At 36.8% G+C, this 18,915-nt stretch overlaps 1 protein-coding gene across 7 annotated transcripts in view; it reads right to left on the minus strand.

Annotated features, from left to right (window-relative positions):
* Window positions 1-18,915, minus strand: part of NAV2 (neuron navigator 2) — a 340,973-nt gene that overhangs the window by 27,779 nt on the left and 294,279 nt on the right. For 6 of the 7 annotated variants that reach the window (XM_054026540.1, XM_054026538.1, XM_054026539.1 and 3 more), the window contains 5 exons: window positions 17,701-17,861; window positions 13,592-13,780; window positions 11,708-11,760; window positions 10,109-10,132; window positions 9,911-9,985 (listed from right to left, as the gene is read on the minus strand). In XM_054026540.1, the coding sequence (XP_053882515.1) occupies window positions 9,911-9,985; window positions 10,109-10,132; window positions 11,708-11,760; window positions 13,592-13,780; window positions 17,701-17,861 (502 nt within the window). The remainder of the gene's footprint in view (window positions 1-9,910; window positions 9,986-10,108; window positions 10,133-11,707; window positions 11,761-13,591; window positions 13,781-17,700; window positions 17,862-18,915) is intronic. The other variant, XM_054026541.1, reaches the window with a different exon arrangement.

The following is an 18,915-nucleotide window of genomic DNA, read 5'->3' on the forward strand; positions in this document are numbered from 1 at the left end:
TGTTTGTTAAGTAGATACCACTTAGAGAAGTAGAGAGGTTAGAGTAGGCTTGGCAAAATAGGAACAACTCTTGCCAAAAACATTTACAAACAAAACTTCTAGCAGTGACTTATGTGTGGGAGTGTCAGCAATGCCAGAAGGTAACAGTTTTGAAAATCCTCGAGCTTTGAGGCATAAACCAACCTCTGATTATCGGAGGTTAGCAGGACCCTTCCTGGGGTGCAGATTATCCCACAATTGCCAACTGCAGTGTTTCTTCCTCTGGAGCAGTTGATACTGGTCATTGCTGGAGACAGGATACTAAGCTAGAAGGATCATTAGTCTGATCTGGCATGGCAATACTTAGGTTTCCTAAAGACATATTGCTTATAGTAAAGATATTCTTTACAGTTCTCCCTGATTAATATTCTACAACAATTTTTCACTATGAGATCAGTGGATGGAACAGGAATCTCACAAACGTACAGATAGATCAGCAAATAATTGCAATCTGTTCTGGACTGGAGATTTTATTTATTCTGAAAAGAAAATACAATCCTCCATATAGAGGATAACAGAGTGAGAACTGTTCTAGAGTAACTGGGAATAAAATGCCTTTGAAAAACACTGAGCCTCATAATAGGTCCAGTCCATTTTATGTATTTTTCATAGTAGTTTAAAGCTGCCTGGATTTCATTCTAACTGGGCAACTTTTATTCTGCTGCTTTGTTCAGCTGGAAAGAACCATTAGACCCAGTGTTGGAAATGTGAGACAACATCATTTAATTTTTTTTGTAAAGAACATTTCAAGGACTAAATTTTGTCCTTTGAATATTAAGGAACAATACAAAAGCAGATTGCTACCACCACAATCTCTATATAGACTAATAGTTTTCAGTACCTTTGCACTTCCAAAGCACCTCTTACCAGAGAGCCTCAAAGCATTTTACAAACAGTAAGCCTCATCTCAGGTAGTTAAGTATTACTATAGACATTTCTCAGATGAGGAAACTGAGGCATAAAGAAGTTAAATGGTTTGTTCCAAGCCACAAAGCAAGTTTGTGACAAAGTGGGGAAGAGAACCCAGAAACCTTGACCCCCACTATCCCATTAGATGACAACATCTTGCTTTATTCATGAATTCTTTTACAAAAAAGATATAAAGACTCCGTGGTGGCCATGATATGGTGAATTATTTTTGTTTACGGGTGGAAAAGGGAGAGTGAAAGATTAAAATAGGAGGAATAGGAGGGGTGTGAATACATGCAGGGGGAAAGAATCTCCAGGGCTCTGTCAATGACATGGAGGTCCCCCCTATTATTTAAACAATAGAATTAAATACTAAAGAAGTGGCTATATAAAAACGGCACATAACGGCAGTGATGGAACTCTAAAGGGCATACGATGATGCTCTGAAGATGTACACACCAATGTCGTCTCTATGAAATATCCCAAACAATATGTATGAATTCTATGTCAGGTAAAATCAGAAACAGTCGCATCTTCCCTTTTCTGAATTGCCATTAAAAATCAGCTGGGAAACCAGCCAGTAGAATGATTCAAAAATACTCCACAAAATATTTTAAATACTTCAGTTTCAGGATTTTAAAATATGACCAAAATTTGCAGGTTTCACATATAGCAACAGTTTGCAAACATGGTATAATTTGATTTTAGTACGGCTTTTGACACGATATTCTCGTAAGCAAACTAGGGAAAGGTGGTTTAGATTAAATTACTATAAAGTAGATAGAGAACGGGTTGACAAACCATATTCAAATATTCAAAGAGTTGTTATCAATGGTTTACTATCAAATTGGGAGGATGTATCTAGTAGGGTCCTGCAGGTATCTGTCTTGGTCTGGTACAACTCAGTATTTTCATTAGTGACTTGGATAATGCAGTGGAAGATTCTGCATATAAAATGTGAAGATGACAGCAAGATGGGAGGGGTTGCTAGTACTTTGGAGCACAGGATTAGAATTCAAAATGACCATGAAAAATTGGAGAATTGGTCTGAAATAAATGAGATGAAATTCAATAAAGACAAGTTCAAAATATCACACTTAGGAAGGTAAAATCAAATGTACAACTACACAATGGGGAATAACTGGCTAAGCGGAATACTGCAGAAAAAGACTAATACCACTCTGAGGTATATTAACAGGAGGGTCATATGCAATACCCGGATGTGACAGTGTACCCTTATGTTCATCCTTTTTACAAAACTATAATAGATTTGTATGAAGTATGCATTGCGAGGTATCATTTGAAAACTCAAATCTGCTGAACATTATTGCCCTGGTAAAATATGTGTGGCAACATTGTATGTAGAGTTATAAAATTCTACTCTATAAGACGTGTTCCAAGTCTGGGGAAACAACTTCAAACCAGTTCCCCAGACACAAAAGACAAACTCATGTCTCAGCCAGGTCTCAACACAATCATATGGACTATCACCTGATTAAGCGATCATTCTTTGGTAGGAAGAAAGGTGTGAGCAAGAAATTTACATCTTGGCAATGGAACAGCTGGGGGTTCCCTTGTACACAGACTGGCTGTTGCCTGAACCCCAGCGGGAGATGATTCTCAAAGTGGAGGAAAAAGATATAAAAATGAGCAAACACCTCTCTCCCCTTATCTCTACTCACATCATCAACAACATTTGAAAGAGAATGAAAGCATGATTGAACTGGGGGAGGGGTCTTGATAGAGGAGGAATCCAGCCAGACTGCTATAAGCATATGGTGAGAGAAACCTTTTTGCTTTGAATTCACTTAGCTTGATAAGTTAGATATTAGTTATTTCTTTGTAACCAATTCTGACTTTTATGCTTCATTGCTTGTAATCACTTAAAAACTATCTTTCTGTAGTTGTTAAACTTGTCTTATTGTTTTATCTATGCCAGTGTGTTGGGATTGAAATGTTTAGGAAGCTTCATTTGAGATAACAATGTTTGTGTATATCATTTTCTATTAATGAAGTGACGGAACTTATATAAGCTCGTATTGTCCAGGAAGGTACTGGGCAGTACAAAAAACACATTTCTAGGGGAAAGTCTGGGACTCGGAATTTGCTGGTGTCACTCTGCAATATAATTCAAGAGTGGTTAGCTCAGAGCACTCATATAACTCAGCTAGGAATCATTTACATGCTGGAGGGTGTGAGTGTGTGTGTAAAAAGCACCTTAAAGACTAACAGATGTATTGGAGCATAAGCTTTCAGGGGTGAATACCCACTTCGTCAGATGCGTGCGTGTGTGTGTGTGTGTGTGTGTGTGTGTGTGTGTGTGTGAGTGAGAGAGAGAGAGAGAGAGAGAGAGAGAGAGAGAAGGCCAGGAGTGGTTGTTCTCTCAGCAAAGCAGTGTAAAAGGCACCCCAGGTTGGAGAACTGAGGGGACACAGCTGTCCATTAATCCAGAGTATACCTGGGAATGTCACATTGGGAGGTAATCATTCCATGCTACTCAGCTTTGGTAAGACCTCAGCTAGAGTACTGTTTCTAGTTTTGGGCCCTACACTTTAAGAAAGATGTTGACAAACTGGTATGTGTCCAAAGGAGGGCAACAAAAATAAGATTGAGAAAACATGACATGGGGGGAGGGTTAAAAAAATTGGATATTTTTAGTCCTGAGAGGAGAAGAAGACTGAGGGGGAACCTGCTATTCTTCAAATATGTTATAGGCTGTTATTAAGAGCAATGGTGAAGGTAGAACAAGAAATAATGAGATTAAACGGCAGCAAGAGAGATTTACATTAGGTATTAGGAAAAGCTTTCTAACTCTAAAACTAGTTAAATACTGGAATAGGCTTCCAAGGAAGGTAGCGGAATCCTCTTCAATGGAGGATTTTAAAAACAGGTTAGACAAATCCAGTCAGTGATGCGTTAGGTATACATTATCCTACCTCAGCACAGGGTAGATGACCTGTCAAGGTCCCTTGCAGACCTACATTTCTATGATTCTATGCCACGTTTCTCATAAATATTAAGTGCACAGATACAACTGTGACAATAATATGCTTTTGAAGGGGGAAGGCAATGATTAAGTTTGCTGGCAAAAGCTAGTGACTGCACATATAGCTGCTGCTGGCTTCTGTTTGACCAGCCATTATCTTCAAAAATTGTTAAAATGTAGTTAGAGTATCAATTTCTAAGACAAAACTAAATTCCAAATGCATTTTTCACAGCTGCTTTTAAGTCAAGCTACAAAAGCGCTATCACACATAGATGTGTTAATCTTACCTTAAAAGAAATACTCACCAGAAAGAGAGTGAGAGCTTTTGTCAAATGAATTATTTATTAATCTATTTATAAACTAAAAGTGTAGGGGTTTAAAAAAAACTCTTATCCCAGATAGGCTTGTAGACACTCAGCAAAATAACAGGGCACCGTGGAATTTTACAAGCAAATAGTCTAAAGCAAAAGTCCATTACCAGGATTTTTTCATTTCTTACCAACCCTTCATTCTAACTATGTAGAATATTAAAATCAGAGCTGTACAGAGCTTAATATTTTAGATCTCTATTAATATTTTACTAGAAAATCTACAAAGTTAAATAAAAAACAATACACTGCTAAGTAACTAATTAACCAACTCACAGAAATGCTTAGAAACAAATATTAAACTTGAGTTGGATAATTATCCTTTCCTTAGATAGGATAGTCAATAATTCATCTGCAGTATTCATAATATAAGTGTCTTAAGAAAACAAGATTGAACCTTACTAGCCTGCAGCTTGATTTTGGTAACAGAGGCTGAGAATCTTTTCTTACTGCCGAATAGGGAGAATATTGCAAGTCAGTTTAGGTCCAACATGTCTTTTTTGCATAGAAGGATAATGGTTGAGGCCGGGCCAGTGTGAAGGAGTTGCCAATTTACTAGAGAATTGCAGAGCTCATATTTTGCATTCAGCTAAAGAATTCTTCAGAAAAGTTTAAGGCTGATGGAGATGCCATCAAAAGGAGGGCCAGAAGAACCATTGACTAAATATCATTCCAGGAATTCCAGATGTTCAGACCAGTTTTTCTTCATGTTTTTCCTATTTCCATGGAATGCAACATTATATTAAAAATATAGGTCAGGCTTGAAAATAAAATAACTGATGCTAATAGAAAATGATGCAACATCCTTCAAATTTCCTCATTTTCAGGTCTTCCATATGAAGTTCAACTGTTTTCCCCCTTCATTACTACTGACATCCACTATCACTTCAAAATGCGTATTTTCAGCTTCGAAAAGCAAGCAAGTAGAAGTGCAAAATCCTCCACTGTATAAATAAGGAATGAACTTTGAACTGTTTTCCTCAACTTTCCATTAGAGGTATTCATGTAGCTAAAATCATTTTACCACTAATGTTTAAAGTTGCTGTAAATTTGCCAAATTGACTTGGAAATGGTTGCTCTTCAATTAAATAATAATTCTGTAATATTCTCACTTTCTTGCACATCCACCAAGAAAACAAAAATATTGGAGCTCAGTTTGCCTTGAGATAAGAGAAGTGCTATGGTCCCTAAACTTAAATGGCTGCAGTGCAAATATGTGAATCTCCCTAAGGTTTTGTACTGAGAATATAGGGTTTGAGGGTAGAGATAAGCCAGTATGAAGAGGACTGAACAGATACCAACATGTGGGCAATTGGAAGTTCTGTATTTCTGTAGAGTTTCTGCAGTTGTCTAGATGACACTTTTATAGACTCATAAATGCAAGTGCTGTTACAATGTATATAGACAGAATACTCAATGCACTATCAACACAGGAAATAATTATCTAGGATATTTTAAATGACTGGTGATCAGTGTGATAACCAACCGCCTCTAACAGCAAAGGAAATCCTGCTTCTCTAGAGTCATACATAATAATATTTGTCATTAGTACTCTGCAACATATTATAATGTTGACTGCAACATATTATAATACAATACTATATGCTGTATTGAGAAGAACACGTATTTTCTAAAGTTGTACAAGTCTAAATTATAGGGGCTGTGGGGGCGGGGAGGAGAAAAGTGCTAACAGTAAGTCTACAGCTGCTTTAAATTAGGAAAGGCATGAAGGTTATCAGCCATATATCTGCAACTTGTAAATTCAACATTCACTTCCTATCTACCCCAGTTTATTATGAAATGAGAGTTTTGATCTCTTTGTCCAGATGATGTCTGGAATTGGCAGCTGTAACCACTGAAGACCTATTCTCTGAGAGGTACCTGTCCAGTCTCATTGCTTGAAGCTAAATAAAGAGAAATATTTCTGTTATACACTTCTACCCAGGAGTCTTCACAATGGTACATAATCCACCTCGTTATAAATTGCAGGAGTTAGGTCTCACAGGATGGAGTTTCCATCTTAAATCAGTTTTAATTCTAACTTTGAACTGTGCGGGAGGCTTTTATTTTTAATAAATTGCTGTGTTTAGCCCAAGGAAAGCAAAATCCTCAAAATCTTAACACTTTGCTCATTGTCCATTTTTCAGGACCCATTTCCCTTAATAACCTGACATTTTCTTTTTAAATCTCTCCTTTCTTGCCATACCCTACCATACCCTACCTCTATACTATATGTTATTTTTTGAGTTTATGATTAAAACTTCCCTGAACTTTGGTGGTGTTCAGATCTAAATTTTTTATTCAGGTCATTATAATGACAGGGGCCAGAGTAATGAAGTTTGGAATTTTAGACCTGTATCTGAATGGCCCCAAAATTCTGATTTGAGCCTTCCTCTGATCCTTTTCTTTAAAAAAACAAAACACCAGCGAGCAGTAGCAACAGAATACATGATCTATAAGACACTAAATATTCTCACAATCTGCAAAGAAAAAATAATCACATTTAATACACAGTCTCCGACCAGAAGAGAGAGATTGGAATAGTAAGAATTAACTTGATGAGACAGAAGAATCATTTCCCCAGTGCCATGCCAGAATAAGCAGGCTGTGAATTTAAAGTGGATTAACAATTCCCAATATATTCCATCTGTGGATGTTCTTACTTTGGAATAAGAGTGCTGAATTCCAAATTATCTTAATTTACCTAGATTAAGCTAATTTGGAATAAGGCACTCTTATTCCAGATTAAGTGTATTCTCACAAAAAGTTAATCCTGAATATATCCCTGACAAACCGTTAATATACTTAATATTGAATACATACTTGCCCACCCTTTGCCACGACAATTGATGATAATCAAAATAAACTAATGATATTTTATTCTCAGATCAAAAATAATTACATACACTGAGCAAGTACAAATTGTGTGTGTATATATCTATCTATATATATATTTTAAATCTGTCCACTCTCATCTATGTATATACAAAATGGTAAAACCTTTCATGTAGCCATTCCAGACTTGTACTTCATCAGCACATAGCTGATTTATCCCAAATAACTGTTCTCACACTCACAATGAAAACAAACATGAATAGTACAATAACATGAGGATATATGTGGCTGACATGCCCCTCAGACCCTATGAAAATAAACAGGGCTGAGACTGTGAGAAAAATGGCTGAAAATAACACAAGTTAAATACCCACTACATGTGTTGGAAAACCAAAATGTTTATTTTAAAAACACTGGATTGAATAATTTCTTTTGGGGTGTGGGGGGATGCTGTTCAGTAACAATGAGGAATATCATTTAAAATCTTTGAGAAAGTGAAAAAATACGGTGAATGGGACTGCATGGATCAAGGGATAAGTAAACAGATACAGAGCCTTTCCATTTTCAGTTGCCCTTTTGAAACCATTTAAAGTGACCACAAGTTGTTACTATCTAGTAATTGTTCAGTGAATAGGGTTGCCAACCCTCCAGGATTGTCCTGGAGTCTCCAGGAATTAAATGTTAATCTTTAATTAAAGATTATGTCATGTGATGAAACCTCCAGGAATATGTCCAACCCAAACTGGCAACCCTATCAGTGGGCTATAGGAAATAGGTTGGTGGGTCTTGGTTCACTTTTTAGTGAAAACAAGCCCTTTCCACAAAATTATCACCACAACAAACACCCGCGATGGTAGTCTCAGCAAAGTGGCCACAGGAAATAAAGTAACCTTTTGCAGAAAGGTGGTTCACCCCAGGTTCAGGCTGGGGCACACTGGTAGGACAGTCTGGGAAAGGCTGTACTGCCAGTGACTCAGCTGCACCTGTTTTGTGGATAAATAAGGGCCTGCAGTACTCAGGGCTGTCAGGGCCTTAGCACATTACAGCAGTGCTGAATTCACTCTGGAGAAAATGAAATGGAAAAAAGAAAGTATAAATGTTGCTAATTTTACAAAAAGCAAATGGAGTGTCAACATGGAGGACAATCTGTTCAGACAATGGAACCATAAGCACCAGGCAAAACTATTTTGAGACTAGAAGTTTCTGGAAAGAGCAGTTCCTCCTCCTTGAAGGAGGAATAACGGCAGGGATGCTGAATGGCTTCTTAATATAGACAAAGAAGGGAAGTAATTGCTGCCCTAGAGAGACCATTTCTTCTCTACAGACTGAAGAGGTTACTCTTCCAAATCAGTAGACAGAGCAGCCCCTTGAGTGCAAAATGGAGCCCAGCTTACATGAACAGTTGCGTAATTTGTTGTAAGGAGCAGAAGCTGGAGTAATTCAAGAATAGTCTGTCAGCAAAAAAACAAACTTAAGAAAACTCTGTAAAAGAATTGGCCTACATTTAAGAAAGCAAAGCCCACTTTTCTGTAGACATTACATATTAAGATGAATTTAAAAAGATATTAGATACAAATGAGGTGGTTTGCATGAAATCATTTGATGTAGTCAGGTATTTTGCATCTGCAGGGCAAAGTTAACAACTTTCATTTTTGGGTTTGTTTTGTTTTTTGCTCCTGGAATGTGGCAAAGAACTAAATGTAGCCTTAATTTTCTTTCCTTAACCTATATGTTAACAATTCAGTTGGCTTCCCTTTTGTATTTTTCAAGTGTGTATCGCCAACACACTGATATACATTAGCTCTAGTTCTGATTTCCACTTTGTGAAGGATAGTATCACTCAGGTCAAACTCATTCTTCCTGTTGATATATTTGCTATTACCACTCATTCAAGAGCTAATGGCCACGATTTCCGCTTTGGTAACTGAATTCTCACATCTACCCATCCCATAATCCTAGAATGGTTTTTAAATGGTCAATATTCATTTTTGTCTTATTTACATTGGAATCACTTATTTCTCCAGTGAGCTTCTGGGTTTTTTTTAACCAGGATTTCAGCCACCTGTGATTACACAGTGTTGACTCAATGGGGATTAAAACCCCAATGTGTCCTTGGTTTTCAATCCTTTGTTCCAAACAGCATGCAAAGATAGTTATTTCATGGTAGTGAATATTCCTCAAGGCAAACAAGTGAAAACACAGCACACTCTGATTTGAATCAGATGCATTATGCTTCGTAGACCCTGCCATAAACTGGTTCTCAGGGCCCCTTTTGTGAGTCAGTTTTGTCTACCCTTGCCATCAACCCACACTGTTGCATGGTTTGTATCCTATGGGAAAACATAATGCATTTAAATCAGGTTTCCCATTTCTCATGGGCACCCACTGTAATTCTCATCTGTCTCTTATGACCCCTTTGATACCTATATGTGAATGAAAGACCCACTTTTATGATGAGAACTGAGTCTTCAAAGAATCTCTTCCAGCATTAACCAAACCTATGTACCTCCATGCTGTACATATACAAAAGGAATAGCCAAATCAGTATAACTGTATTTAATGTTTTTTTTTTTTAATAATCAATTGAACACTAGAATAGACAGCTTTTTGTTTTCAGATTGACCCAAAATGGATATATTTATTTTTAACAAATATGTGACCTGAATTGATTATTATAGACTAGTGATCTCTTTGCTAATTAGGAAAACTGGGATGGTGATTTGTGCACTACATAATTTATCTATCAGCCTCGATTTTTCTGAATTGTACTCACATTAGCAGTCAACTGAGTTGTTAGAGCTGACACCTTCTCCTGGGATGCATCCAACTCCCTTCGTAGCTTGCGAATCTAAATATTGTATTTAAAAGATTAGTTTATTGTACCGTAATCTACCGAATTAGAGGTGTAAGACACTCATGCAAAGTGTCTAGATTGAAAGTTTATATTTACAAAACCCATATTGCTCCTTACCTCTGACTGGCATTTTTCTTCAGGCTGCAACAAAAAAATATCAGGAAAAAACATATGAGGAACTTACAATAGTTCATTACTAGCATAGGTCAAATTTTTTTTACAAGTAAAACTCAAAATAGGAGTCCTTACTTATTACTTATTGATTCAGCATATATAGATGTTTGCAGGCAACTTTATTCACATGAATAATTCCACTGAGTACCACCATGTTCACCATTAAAAACTTTGACATTATATCAATCTAAATCAATAATCTTAGTTCTGTATTTCTGAACATGTTTGGCTCTGTTTAGTTTGAAATTAAATTTACTAGCAGTAATCCTGATACTCTAAAACTTATATTCAGTGTTTAGAATAATATACTTTAAATACATCTTACATTTACATGCACCATTCATTGTGACCATAATTACTTTTGGAAGAGAAGGTGGAGGGCTTATTCACATAGTGAGCACTTACTTATGAAGTGTTCTTGTTTTCAATGGGATTAATTATATGAATAAATGTTCACCAATTTGAGTAGGGGCTCTACAATCTAGTCATTTGTGAATTTTAATTTCATGTAATTGGATTACAGTCTAAGGTGATTTTTTTTTTTTTAACCAAAGGTAACAGGTTCTCTGTTTTAGGGCCTGATCCTGCAACTCTTTCATGCAGTTAGTATCACTGATTTGAAAAGAACTACTTGCCTGAATAAAAATTGCAGGACCATGCCCTTAAAGATAACATTATTAAGTATAGCATTGTTTCAAATATGGATGCATGGTAGTTGTGTGGTTGTATCATACTTTCATACCAATTTGTAAGGTCATCCTCTATTAACACAATGCTCGGATTCCATTGTTGTCCATTGTTTTTAAAAGACCAGAGTGCCAGTTCAGATTTTCAGATATATTTTCCTTTAGTAACCTTTAATGTTACATATTCTGAAGTAAGATGCTTTTGTGAAAGTATCAGAAGAGAATAATATAATACACTTTTTAAAAAACACTATAATTATATTATTTGTCCCACAATACCACTAAATCTTCTTGCAATGTCAGATTATTAAGAGACTATGCAATTAAGACTTTTAATACAAAAATTCTTGGCAAAATGAGAAGTAATGGCTCCTTTGCAATGATTAAATCCATTGCATTAAGACCCACTTAGAGAATTCTTAATTAGCAGATCACTAAACTATCAGACTGAAATGGCTTTATCTATTGAATGAATGTGGGTGGTGTTGGCACAAAAGACCAGGACTTTCCATTATGGTCCTTTGTATCAAGACCTCCTTAGAATGGTTGTGGATCACTGATTCAAGAGACTAACTCCTGCTTCTGGGTCATCAGGGTCTAACAGGCTAACATGAGTATTGTGATAAATATCCATTAACACCTTTTTGGGAACATAAAAAATACCTTACATAGGTAGCATACATTATTTATGTTTACATGCAAAGAGCCATCCTCTTTACATGGCAAAAACAATTAGCACACTTGGTCCAATCAATTAATTTGTTTTACTAAAAAAAGTTGTACAACTACAAAATAATATTTATTACTACGTTTCTCAGCAGGCTCCTGCTGAGGGTTTACATTGCACGATACTCACCGTTGAATAAATAGATGATGTACTGGACACCAAGGAGAGAGAGGATCCATGCACTAAAGGAAAGATAAAATAAACAAATTGCATATCTGTTTGCAATATAGTAAGCACATAATGGAATCATATACAGAGCATTCACTGCAGATTTTTCACCTACTGAGAGCAAATTTTCATAAGAATGTAAACAAAATTGCATCATCCATCATAAACTTTTTATTGTAAGACAAATCTTTGCAGAAGTATCCAGATGTAAGTTGAAATTGCTACAAGGGTAAGAGTTATATAAAATGTCTTCACACAGGAAAAAATAATTTGGCTCCTATACCTCAAATCATTTTTCATATAAAACAACAACATTAAATCCATTAGGCCTTCTGACTGAGTGACTTGAAGCCAGTGGGAGATTATCACCTGTATCCGAGGAGAGAATTTGACCCCAGGATGGCCTTACTAAAAAAAGAATTCCATTTCAAACAGGCATCAGTTATTCAGCACCTACGGAGATAACACATCTTAACATGCTGACTGAGAACATATGTGCACTGGCTGTTTGACTAAAGGTCTCACAGAAAGCTCAATTAGGCCCTTTGGAACCCCATGTAACAAACTCAACTTGGTTACATGGTTGTTGTACTGTGGAATAATTAACCAAAGTCTATGGAGTAACCCCAGTATAAATCCAGAGTAGAATTTGATTCTAAGTAAAACCTACCAACCTACCAGTCTTTATCAACCCTTAAGAGTGAAATCCTGATCCCCCTAAAAAAAACTCCCATTGACTTCAGTGGAGTCAGAATTTCACCATTAGGGATTGTGTGCGCTGCCTCAGTGACCTAGTGATGTTGTACTCTCCCACAGCAAAGCCTGTAGGCAGCCCAGGAAAGAATTTATTTTGTAAAGGTTTTCAGAGCCTGTTTCCTTCAAGAGGGAAGGGCTTTGGGGATGCAGAGATGGTAAGGGGCTGATACCAAAGGACCTTTGCGTGAACATAAACTCCATGCTACCTTATCCTCACAGTAGCAACATAATGTATCCTGAAAAATGAAATCTAACCATAGAAAATGCCTAGATTTTAATTGTAACCTCTTAAAAGATTAACATGCTTGCCTTTCAATAAATTGCAATACTAATAGTAAGTTTTTCTCTTCCAACCTGTATATTAAGTTCCACCACTTTTGGTCCAATATTAATCTTGTTATGGAAAAATATTTTGCATAGTTCAATCTATATGCAACAATTTGTTCTTATACTCCTAAAAATTTTACACTTATTGCATACTTGTCATAAATCTTCTGAATCATTGTTCTGAATGTTAATATGAAATAAAGTAAACACACTAACTAGTTGACACTGAAAGGTAGGTTTATGGAAAGGGGAGAAAAAAGAAAATCATATTAGCCTATCTTTGATTTAACTGTTTAAGCTGAATCTCAAAATGCACCCAGAAGAAAAAAATCTTGTTTGAAATTCCTTCCATTAAAATATGCTATTCTTTTGCCTCCATCAATCCCTTTAGTTAAATTTCAGTCTTACACATGAGCTGGACAATATACTCGTGTCTACAGAAATCAGCAAAGTCCTTACTATCTGTTTGTCTTTCTCTTCTTGCATTTTATGAGCTTGATCCAAAACTCAGTGAAATCAATGGGAGTCTTTCCATTAATGGTAATGGACTTTTGATTCTGCCTTACATTCCTTTTCTCCTTCATTTTCAAAACTGGTAGAACAAAATAACTTGACACTTAACAACATTCAATTTTAAATAATTTAATTGGTAGGATTATGGGTCTGATCCTATTCCTGTTTAAGTCAATGGAGCTTTTTTCCATTGATTTCAGTGTAAACGGTTTCCAGTCCATTAGCAGTGCCTTCATATGCTTGATTTACCTTCTTCAAAGCCATCACGGAATGACCCAGAACGGCTCATAGTTCTACTCTTCTCATCTAGTGACATTGAACTATTCCGGAAGCGTGTGTCACTGTAAGGATCATAAGGACCATCTGCATTGGAAAGGCTGTGCGTCCGTAGCATGGTTGGATTTGACAAGCTCATCTGGACCGCAGTAGTAGGACTTGCTAAAAAGTAAGGAATATATTGTAGAACAGGAAATTCACATATCTATTTCTTGTGCAGCTACCAAAAAAAGATTGTTTTCTTATAATCATATATAAATTTCTGCCTGCATATCTTCTTGGCTTACTTTCCTTCCTACAATATAGTGGATTCATACAAGAGCTATATAAACTAAGTTAAAAATAAAAAGGTCAGCTTTGGCACAGTCTTTGAGTCTTTATGTTTACACTGGAAGCTCAGTCATGTCAATATCACCTCATAGGCAGGAACTAATTAATTCTAAACTCATTTGGAATAATTCTCTCTCCAACTGGAGTAAAGAGCCCAAACTAATTTAAATGATCTTTTGCAGTGGTTCTCTAAATGGGGTCGCCAGGGCTGGCTTAGACTTGCTGGGGCCCAGGGCTGAAGCCTGAGCCCTACTGCCCAGGGTTGAAGCCAAAGCCCTAGGGCTTCAACCCTGGGTGGCAGGACCAGGTTGCAGATCCCCTGCCTGTGGCTGAAGTGGTGGGACTTGGGTCCCCTGACCCAGGGCAGTGGGGCTCAGGCAACCTCCGGCTTCGGACCCCCTTCCTGGGGTCATGAAATAATTTTTGTTGTCAGAAGAGGGTGCAGTGCAATGATGTTTAAGAACCCCGATCTTTTGCATAAACAGCATAATTTGTGAATATTTGCTTCAAAGCTCTAAGAAAGACTGACATTTTCATATGGATATAAGAGTAGCTACAAATTCAAAGAATTTTAGTTTCATAATAGTACTGCACTTCTCAATTGTTGTTTTCCAGAAAGGGATCTCAGTAAGTTACAACTGAGTGATGCACATACATACATGCATACAGAACACATAGATCAAGGGTTTTATACAAATATTACCCCTGCCTCAAATACCCCATGATGACCAATGTTGTTTAGAATATGTAAGTTCTACATCCAGGAACACCTTTTTTCTGGATTTTGTGTGTGTCCATGCGCTAAATTATGCCTGTTTTTTTTTTATTATTATTCAATCACTTTGTGGAGAAAATTGATAACATCAGCCAAACTTGTCACCCAGAAGTCTGATGTTCCATTAGGTTTGTTACTATTCACTTGTTTCTCTGACTGAGAAACTGTTGGTTGGGAGTCAAGTTGAAGATTTGACTGCTGAGTCCTGTCTATTGATTTCATAATTTCATATCTGATATTATGTTCTCTTGGTATCTTGGGCTCATTTATCATCATAGATATGGTTCCTATTTCTCTAACAAAAGGTCAGTTTCTTTTTTCTTTGAAAATAGCTATAATTATACCTGTGTCCAAAAGGGTTTGACCCTGCATGCCAGCACTTGCTATTGAAGTCAGTGGAAGTTTACTTCCATTGCAGGGCATCTCTTGAGCCCAAAATGTCCCGAGGATAAAACCCAAATCAATCACCTTTCTCTTCTATTGAGGATAAAGTTAACTATCACTTTGCTGGCTGAATTGCTGAAAAGCATCTCATAAACCACCACTGGGCTTGATTTGAAAACAATAATTTGCAGCTTTTATGGCTAGTGCACTAAACTAGGTGTATTCATTTTCACAATGCAGTTCCTGGAACCTTAAAGATTTATTTAAGAAAAAAATGATTTACAACATCATAATGAACTTCATTTCTGGTAGCTGCATTACTTACGAAATATGGTCAAATAATTGATCTTCATGTAAATTCTAAAGTAGTTTAAAGCCCCAACATTTTAACTTTCTGAGCCTGCAAAGACTGTCATATGGTTTGGCTTGACTAGTGATATAATTCCATGCTCCTGATGCAGCTTGTTTGCTGCTAACACTTTAAGAAGTTACCCCCTCTCTCTATTTATCTGGAATTTTGGTTTAGATGTTGATTTAACTAAAACTATTTTGGATTGGCTTATAGCTTGTTTCTTACAGTGCATTCAAATTGTTGCTAGGACATTTTTGTTTCAGCTCAAAATTGGACTGGAAATAAGTGACCACGCAAGTTTCTACAAATCACATAGTACACAAACTGTTCCATAAATACTAGGATGCAGATCGATCACATGCACAGGTTTAACTTTTTTTCATATTATTGCTTTATCTTTCTAGCATATAGATTTTTAAAAATTAATACAAAAATTAAAAACTTAACTATGGATGATCTGAGATACCACCTTTGTTTAGAGTACATTAAGTATATATATGTCACCTCGTAGGATTTATGTTTTTCACATCAAAATAAACTGCAAAGGTAACTAAGAAATATTTTAAACTGGTGCAGACGACAGATGTGTTTGTGATAACAGGATTTCTACAGACAACTGTCCATACAGCACACAGAAAGCTTAACTCACAAAATAAATGGATACTTACACAGAAAAATAAATAGTTTTAAATAGTGTCAGGCAAGAGTTCAAGCATACTGTATATCTCTCTTTAAAGACAATGAAAGTTTATAAATAATAATATATTTGTTTCTTATATAAAATATTTTGAAACCCCCCTGTTTCAGATGTTCCAACTTGTGTGCCTAAGTACTGATTTATGTATCTAAACTGGGCCCTAAATGAACAGGGAATTAGTGTGCAATTGCTTTTACGATGAAAGCAAGTCTATTACTGGATAGAATTTCAGGACTATGGGAACTTTAAATTACTTTGTTTCATATGCTAGTACATTTAATTAAAGCTAGCAGAATTTTATAGCTTCTTCTAAGCAACTTTAACATTTCTTCCATTTAAAAACGTGTTTATTTTAATCCAAGTTACCAAATGAAGGGATGGTAAACTTTCCAACTTAAAATTCCACTGGCTTGTCTGTGATTGTGATGGATAAAGCTTTGTCTGGTTTCATTATAAGCTTAGATGATCATGTTTTGTTAATATGCTTGGAGTTTAAAGATGAAGTAGATATAAGTACGTAGGAAAGTTTAGGTGCTTCCAAATTTAGTAGTAGTTTAGGCCTGTGAATAGCTTATGTAGGGCATTTGATTATACGCACAGTACCATTTTGAATAAGGTCAATTCAGATGTACCACTTTTGATCACACCACAGAACAGTGCTGACTGGTCAGCACCCAAAGGCCTATCTTATTACTTTCAAGATAAATACTTCCTGAATTGAAGCTAGATGGTAGCATGCTGTACCCAGAGCTAGGCAGGGCATTTGGACCTGTGAGAAGAAAGGTACATTGTCTAATTCACTACTTTCAAAATAGATAACATGTGTAACTGGGGGCACTCACCTCTTAAGCACCTGCTGCTCCTGCTTCAGTGACTCAGCCCTTCAGCTGGCTCACAGTCAAAACAAAACCCTTCCAGGGTAGCAAAAAATCCAACAAAACCTGTCTAGCTGCCCTCTTTGGTTCTGGGCAGCACCAGCTCTGGGCCCTTTAAATTCAGCCTTTCACCTGGGGTTCCCAATAAGTTTTGTCACCTTCTCGGGGTTTACACAATTTTAGTGGTGGTCGGTGGGGGAACCCAGACTGGCCCACTATTCTGGGTTCCAACCCAGGAACCTATAAACACAGCCACGTACCTGTTACTGCAATGCTGCGCTATTTTCCTGGGCCTCTTCCCACCTAGTTCCTTATCTTCACCCCATACCTCAGGGTTAAAGTTTTCACGTCCTCTCTTTCCCAGTTTAAGCAAATGTAGCCAGAACCACACACTGGTTTTCCTTGAGCTGCTTTGGCCAGAGAGGAGCATCCTTCCATGCCCCTCTGGTCCCACCCAGGAACTGATCGGCTAAGGCCCTGCAGCTCTTTTTATGTGAGTCTGCTGGGCTCTGACTTGCTGCTTCTGTGAGGCTTCTCTAGACAGCTTCACTGCTCCTTTCCTGAGGCAGGGTGAAGTAGGACTGCGGGGCCTACTGCAGGGAGCTGCAAAGGCCAGGTACACCCTGTCACATTATGTTACACTGATTATCATAACACTTAATTACTCACCAAGCTGGGAGAAATTAAATCTAGTTCCAGAGGGTGATGTTATACTGGAGCCAGATGAAAATGGAGAATTGACAGCAGTGTCCTGAAGGCCTCCTGCTGAATGTGAACGTAGCCATTCTTTTGCATCCTCTTGACTCCGAAGTTGGGATGAAGGGGTATACCTACAAAACCAGAAATTATTTCAAAACTTATCTTAAAATATACTGGAAAGAAATATTATTTGGGAAAACAATCTTCAGATAAAATTTAAGGACTAAGTGATATAAAAGATATATAATTCTGAATTAAGACTCTTGTCCCAACCCCAGCTCATTCCACTGGAGTTCAAAAAGTGCATCTTTTTACTATGGATTCTGCAATGGGTAAGTACAAGGGAAGGAGCCTTAAGATCTGATTTGGCAAACACATGTCAAGCACATAAGTCAGTATGTGCAGGATCAGCACCTTACTTTGGAATTTCTTTTCTTCTTTTAGTTTATACCACAATTTTATCATTATTTGAACATCTCAATTCATCTTTGAAGTACTTTAGCATGGCTCTTTGGCATACTATAATCAGATTCAGCTCAGTGGAGCCATTAAAAGGTAAGCCTTTAAACAAGGTGTATTGCAATGATTCATATTAGGGAGACATTAATACATAGGGTCCCTGGAAATATACCACATTTGTTCAAAATTCATAGTATTACATCATTATGAAGGAGACTGTGTTTAACCTTCTCTTCAGGGCAAGGACCTGGGTTTAATCCTGGCTACACTGAAGTAAATAACAAAACTCCCAATGATATTAATCAGGGCAGGGTTTTCCCCCTGTTCTTATACCTGTGTGAGAAGTAACTAGTCCACTGTAGGTGCTACACAACTAATAACAATAAATAATAGTAATAATAATAATAATAATAATGAGAGATGTGAAATGATACAGATGTCAGTTTGAAATACTGTAAGAGAAGTATTTGCTTATATATAGATAGTCATAAAATACGCCAAACAGGTACAGATGACAAATGACAAGATACTTTTAATGTTTTTTTAAAAGCTAAAATGACCAAACCTACATGAGGTCTAATAGCTTGTAAATAATAGCTATATTTGTTTTTACTCAAAGAGTATAACTTTTGTCCAAAAATAGCCCTAATGTTATTGCCCCTTTTATCTTAAAAATAGCACCCAATTAAGCTCAATGGAATTTTACTTATGGGTTTCTGTATCTCT

Source organism: Malaclemys terrapin, chromosome 4, assembly GCF_027887155.1.
Source record: "Malaclemys terrapin pileata isolate rMalTer1 chromosome 4, rMalTer1.hap1, whole genome shotgun sequence".
In the NCBI taxonomy this organism is placed as follows: domain Eukaryota; kingdom Metazoa; phylum Chordata; order Testudines; family Emydidae; genus Malaclemys; species Malaclemys terrapin.